General features: G+C 40.6%; 1 protein-coding gene and 2 non-coding genes across 5 annotated transcripts; 1 reads left to right on the top strand and 2 right to left on the bottom strand.

Annotated features, from left to right (window-relative positions):
* The first annotated feature begins 527 nt into the window (after positions 1-527).
* LOC134218549 (protein PAT1 homolog 1) lies at positions 528-4,137 on the top strand. 3 transcript variants are annotated; one of them, XM_062697682.1, is made up of 3 exons: positions 528-921; positions 995-1,624; positions 1,688-4,137. In XM_062697682.1, the coding sequence occupies exons 2-3, from the start codon at positions 1,231-1,233 to the stop codon at positions 3,541-3,543; spliced, it is 2,250 nt and encodes a 749-aa protein (XP_062553666.1). In that variant the 5' UTR covers positions 528-921; positions 995-1,230; the 3' UTR covers positions 3,544-4,137. The 3 variants fall into 3 exon arrangements, with proteins under 3 accessions (XP_062553666.1, XP_062553668.1, XP_062553667.1); XM_062697684.1 differs by having other exon boundaries at positions 992-1,624; XM_062697683.1 differs by having other exon boundaries at positions 977-1,624.
* Positions 4,138-4,461: 324 nt separating this feature from the next.
* Trnay-gua (transfer RNA tyrosine (anticodon GUA)) lies at positions 4,462-4,561 on the bottom strand. Its single transcript has 2 exons — positions 4,525-4,561; positions 4,462-4,497 (listed from the first exon to the last, which is right to left on the bottom strand). It is a non-coding gene; the product is annotated as a tRNA-Tyr (tRNA).
* A 1,062-nt stretch (positions 4,562-5,623) lies between these two features.
* Trnay-gua (transfer RNA tyrosine (anticodon GUA)) lies at positions 5,624-5,726 on the bottom strand. Its single transcript has 2 exons — positions 5,690-5,726; positions 5,624-5,659 (listed from the first exon to the last, which is right to left on the bottom strand). It is a non-coding gene; the product is annotated as a tRNA-Tyr (tRNA).
* Between the last annotated feature and the right edge of the window lie 433 nt (positions 5,727-6,159).

The following is a 6,159-nucleotide window of genomic DNA, read 5'->3' as shown; positions in this document are numbered from 1 at the left end:
GCAAATTTAAAATCTAAGCAAAGTTAACATTATCTTGAAGCAATATTAAGTGAATTGAAATTGCAAATTTTATCAAATAAAACAGTGGTTTTTCCTTCGCGAGAAGAATTCGTTTAGTTCATTATTTATTCATTTCACTAATTTATTTTAGTGAATATGCTTGAGAACATCGTTGTATAAGAAACAACAAATCTTAAGAAAGGCGAATTTTAAATGGTAACTAACACACGACGATGTTTGTACAATTTATTATTATTTAAGGCATCAATTCTAAGCTGTCTATGTGCAAGAATGACATATTTTCAACCACCTGACAGAGACATGAAAAGGATGATATGAGCGCAGGTATCTGCCTGCCAACTCAAGATCTAAAAAGAGAAAGATAATAAATTTGAGTTTCACTAAATTTCAACACCAAAGCTGTCAACAGGTAAGCTCAAGCAGACTGGCACAGGTAAATTGCCTCAAGCAAATTCAGACTATAGGTAAACATCATGAAAGCCATCATTTGACAGTCTAGAAAATAATCAGTGTACATCCGTACAAGCCGGAGCACAAAAGTGCCTTTCCTTAAACTCTCTTACGAGACTTTTCAATTTCTATTTGAACTCTAGGAACAGCGCCACGAATGAATGAAAAAACTAGCCAAGTGATTAATACTTAAGATTGAAATGCTGTAATTTATAAAATGGTTCGTTTGCATTTGTGAACTAAATCGGATGCCAACACTTCCCAACTCTGGCATCGCAGTGTCCTCGCCGTCATCATCGACATCGAATGACGGGATAGCGAATGCTGTGGAAAACGTCAAAATGTAAATTGAACATTGCTCCATCTCATCACTGTGTAAAATATTGTGCTTTTCCGATTGTTGAATTCTTAAGTTATTTCACATTTTCGCCCACGGCCAGGACCCGAAAGGTAATTTAATTTAGTGTGATAAAATCTTCACGCTTTGATGTTCGTTTTAAACCAGATTAAATCGTTTCAGCAGCCGTGTCGCGTCGGTATTTCGCGATAAAAGTGCCAAAAGGCTCCTCCAATCGCGGAATCAGTTCTTGTTTCTATTTCCCTACTGCTGATTTGGTGACAGGTGCTGTTGCCTGAAGAAAGAGGAAAAGGACGACCGCCAAGACGTGGAAAATCACGTAAACAAAGCCACAATAGGGCGCGATTCGACACCATCACTGTTGACCACTAGCGCCGGTTCCTTTGTCAACATTCCCAACCATGACGGACTCCTTTTTCGGCTTCGACACCTCACTCCCGGTGGAGGATGACGGCGGTGGAGGAATTGGAGAAGCTTTGGACGAGTCCGAGGAGGAATATGATGCGCTCAATGATGAGACTTTTGGGATGGCCGCTCGGGAAGGAGACTGGGAGGGATTGCACGAGGATTTGGTACGGTTGGATCAACGGGAAGGAGGCGATGGCGACTCTGGCCCGGATTCCGATTTGGACATCAATTTCTCCAGCGTGCGAATCGATAATCTGGAGATGAATGATGACAATGAGTCGGAGGCGCGTCTGCAGCTAGACCCGAGCGTATGGACTATGCCAAGTAAACCAGCAACTCCGAGACCGCTTCCTTTGAGTACCACAGCTCCAAGAGCTATTGGGCAAGGTATGTTTAACTGAATAGCATAACATTGCTAAATAATTCATTTTGTAATTGTCTTGCTTTCAGCATCCGTATCGTTTCCCGGATTTCCCCCAAACTTTACGCTACCTAACCCTGCCCAGATGCGGATTTGCTCGGTTGAAGAAATCGAGCAGAACATGATCAAGCAGCAAGCCCAACAAATGCAGCAACACCCGCTGGTGCCGCCACGTCCTCCTCCACAACAGCAAGTGAACCTTCAACAACAATACCATCAAAATCTAGGACTAGCTCGTCCTCCGCCAGGTTTCCCCGCTCCACCTGCGATGATGGGTCAACCTCCACTGACGATTCCGGTAAATTTCCCTCCACCGATGAATATGGGACCACCGCCACTGCACTTGCTTCAGACGAATATCCCTCCACCAGGAACTGGTCCACCGTTGTTTCCGTTGAATGTGCCTCCGCCGAATTTTCAGGAGCAGCAAAACCATGCAAACTTCAATCAACGCCTGGTGCAAGAAATTCAGCAGAATCATCCCTTGCTGAGCCAGCATCGTCACCACCAACAACAACATCAGCAGAATCGCTACCAGCAGCACAACAATCGTCAGAATTACCATCAACAGCATAACCAGAATCGGCATCAAAACGGTAAGTTCAACCGATCCGGAGAATATGACGAGTATGCGAACTTGATGAGTGAAAGGGACAAACAGTGGCTGCTGGGAATACAACTGTCTCAGCTCAACAAAGACACTCCCTATTTAAACGATTATTATTTTTGCGTGTTTCGTGACCGGAAGGAACGCCAAAAAGGTGAAAATGAACGGGAGAGTAAAGCGCACAAAGACAACACGTTCTATCATCCCTTCACTCAGCAAATGCTGCAGCGCAATGGACTTATCGGTCGAGAAAGAAGAAACTCGGAGAAAAGTCAGGATATCAAAGAAGTACCGGCTAGAAATTACACTCCGCTGCAATTCGAAAACTCTCTTGGAAAACTACAGTGCGGCAGTGTCACCGCTCCAAGAAAGATCATCGATCAAGATGTGGTAGCCGAAACGTCAACAAATACAGGCACTGCAGTTTCTTCGGAAATACTTTCTCAGCGAAAGTCGAGACAAATTTTATTGCATGTTGAAAGTCTATACAAAATAATGCTGAAAATGGAAGACTTGAGCAATCCATTGGCAATCGAGGCCAAGCAATTGCTCAAAGAGAAGAAAGAGCGCGAACGTCTTATAGCCCTTGAGCGGGGCCAACAGGTTGACGAGCAGAATAACCTCACCGTGAATGGATCCGATGGCTCACATGAAGCTCTAGAAGACACATTTGATACTATGTTGGAAAAACTTCTTACAGGACTCTCTCCGGAGGGAGTTCTCATGACACTGTCCGTGAGAAAAGGAAAACTTTTGTTGAAGCGCATTCAAGTAATTGTCAAGGATCACCCATTCCGTTGGATCCTTTGGTGTACAATTCTAACTTCCTTGCCCCTGCTCCCGAAGCGGGACCGTGACGATCCCGAAGGTCTTTTGAGCCCTCTCTTCGCTCAACTGGAAAGCCATGTACAATACTCAACTATTAAGGAATTGCTTCCAGTCTTGGACATCTTTCTGAACTCGGACAAGCTGCTCCCGCTGGTGCCCAAGTGTAAATTCCTTTTGACGACCGTGTTGACCTTGATCGATCGCCTGGAGCACTTCCACACAACTCCGGGGCTGGAGCTGCCTACCGAAACGATCGAACGATGGAAGACATTCCTCAAGGAACTATCCATAGCGGTCGGCAGCGTGGGAATGGGACCGCAAAAGGTTCTGCTCAAATTGGACTCCAACTGTAAAATCCTTCGCACGCTTAGGAATCACTTTCAGCGATATCCGGCGCTGGAGCTGGAGCTGAAACTATTAGCGCTCATCTCCATCGAGGATAAAAAATAACCGCTCGGACGAGTGGACCTGCATGATAGGTATAAAATAACAAATTTTGCTTTTAATTTTATTTTCTCTTAATTCAACTTGTAAAAAATTTCGAAAGTTTTCCCGTTACTTATTAGAACGGAGGGTCAAAAAGGGAACCTGTTGCATTTTCCATCTCATGTTTTCATATTCCACTTATATCGAAAAAAAATACGGCATAAATTTATTCGTTTTATTTTCATGTGTGCTCGCAGATGTAAAAATTTCAAACTAAAAACGAGTCATTTTGCTTTTTTTGTTTTCCATGGCAAGAATGTGGGAATCCATGAGATGAAGAACCGAAACAGTTACCCTTTGGTTGCAAGAAAATGTGTAGAACTGAAAATGACGATTTTCAAAGTTTTAGGTAGTAAATAACCATTTTTAATGTGAGAAAACAAGTGTAAAATGTTAGCATGATGAAACTGGCAAGTTATTAGATCAAAAAATCTTTTTTTTATCACAGTTATTCCCTTCATTGTGACTTTTTTGTTTATTGTATCTTTCATATATAATCCCTTAAATACTATATAAGCATATCCAATAATAATTATTAAAGTGGATTCTGTAAGGACACCGACATCGAAAAGTTGTTTCATCCGAAATCATGAATATATTACAATTTCACACGTTTAAATATCTGTTCATTATGTATGTAGTTTAAGGCTACAAAAAATTTTCATTTTATTTCAAAACGTGTATTGGCAGATAAGCGTATTGCAATCTCAACTGAAATACGATCTGTAGTGTCTCGCACTTATCTCGCCAACGAGTTACCTGTAAAATGGACTTGTTATGCTAAAAGTACTGTACTGAAACATTAAAATATTCAAAATATAACATATATAATTATTTTTTCCACATTATTAGATTGCAAGCTTGCAAAAAATATTACACCAATCCTTCGAGCCGGATTTGAACCAGCGACCTATGGATTACTATTTTCGAACCAATGATTCACAACTACAGTCCACCGCTCTACCAACTGAGCTATCGAAGGCGATGGAAATGCGTCTGCTAAAAGGGTAATATAAACCAAAGTACCACGTAAGACACACTTTGATCGACATTGCAGTGCTACAATAGACCTGTTCACTGAGAGCCCAAAGTACATTTTAATGGCTTTCGAAATCGTTATCGGTGGATTATTTATTTGCCGCTTGGGCGTGACCCGCTTTCAGTATTCCGTTTGTTTAATTGTGACCACTGCGTCAACAACTTCAACCTTCAAGTCTCTCGAAACATATTAAATATTCATGTAAACATTGATTCGTTTGAAACAGCTTGGCTTTTTAACATGACAGAAAAAAAGAAAAGAAAAAACAGTTGGAAGGGAAAAATCATAATAAACAACTAGTGTGCAGTAAAAAAATGTCTTGAAGTTTTTCGACAGTTTTTTGTTAACGGAATACCCAACACATCAGTGAACCTTCAACCAAGTTCAAGCTGCCTCATTGAACAGGACTAATATGTGTGTCAAGTTTCGTCGACTTTACCTCCTCTTTCCAATGTATGCATTGGCAGGCGGCGATGTTTTTGTAAGGTGGAAAGCGCGGACAAACAGCAGTATAATGACAACACGTAAGTATTTATTTTGTGATTGATGCAGCTTGTAGCTGTCCTTGCTTGCTTGCTTGTTGTTTTTCATAACAAATCTGCACTAGTGTACAGAAACGTTGAGCTACCCCAAAATTTGATCGTTGATATTGTTCGCTTTCTCCCTCGGTTAGCGATAGATGTTTTTTGTTTAGGTGTGTATTGGTTCTCATCACCCAAACGAACAAAACACGAGCTACATCGATCGGCTTTATAATCTGTTTGAATGAAGATAGATTTGCCTCAATGAATATTCGCACAACCAACTACGGGTAGGTTAAAATGATTGAATAAACGCCGAAAACGGGCTTGAGAATAATTTATTACAGTCTGCCTATATATGTACGCAATACTATGAGTTCCCAATGAATATAATAATAACCCTGAAGAAAATCGTATTTTTATATTAATATGGAGGAAATGACTGCATCGAGTGCATTTAAACGTATAAAAAAAAATCACCATTTCCTTCGAGCCGGATTTGAACCAGCGACCTATGGATCACTATTTTTCTTAATCAATGATTAACTTTCTACAGTCCACCGCTCTACCAACTGAGCTATCGAAGGTTGTGTGGGAAGTTTTGTCTCAGAGGCCATGTGGTGGCGCAAAATGTGACAATGGAAGTAACAACTGTTGTTTTGATGATTTCGAATTTCCTAAGTTGGAGTTAAGATTTCATTCGATTCCAACTGCAATATTCAAATGACCCCATATTGTCATTTGAATATAACGAATGTAACGATAATTCTATCAATTGAGATATCGGAGGCGATACAAAGTTACGATTGTTTCATGAACCTACTCTGAAATACAATTTCACGAAATGCTTGTTCAACAAATTGCTTTATCGAAGGCTATTCAAAATTACGAATGCATTGTATTCTCTTGTGGTCCGGTGGCCAAAACCATCGTGATGGAGATCAGTTTGGTTTGAAATTGATGGACTTTTGTACAGAGAATATCATTCTAGTTATATATCTCAAAATCTAAAATATAGAA

Source organism: Armigeres subalbatus, chromosome 2, assembly GCF_024139115.2.
Source record: "Armigeres subalbatus isolate Guangzhou_Male chromosome 2, GZ_Asu_2, whole genome shotgun sequence".
Lineage (NCBI taxonomy): Eukaryota > Metazoa > Arthropoda > Insecta > Diptera > Culicidae > Armigeres > Armigeres subalbatus.
The sequence above is the reverse complement of the archived record's forward strand: the minus strand, read 5'-3'. Positions and strand labels throughout refer to the sequence as shown.

Coding starts and splice junctions, on each gene's coding strand:
- LOC134218549 (XM_062697682.1), top strand. CDS start 1,231: ATGACGGACTCCTTTTTCGGCTTCGACACCTCACTCCCGGTGGAGGAT. Junction 1,625..1,687: donor TCCAAGAGCTATTGGGCAAG/GTATGTTTAACT, acceptor TCTTGCTTTCAG/CATCCGTATCGTTTCCCGGA.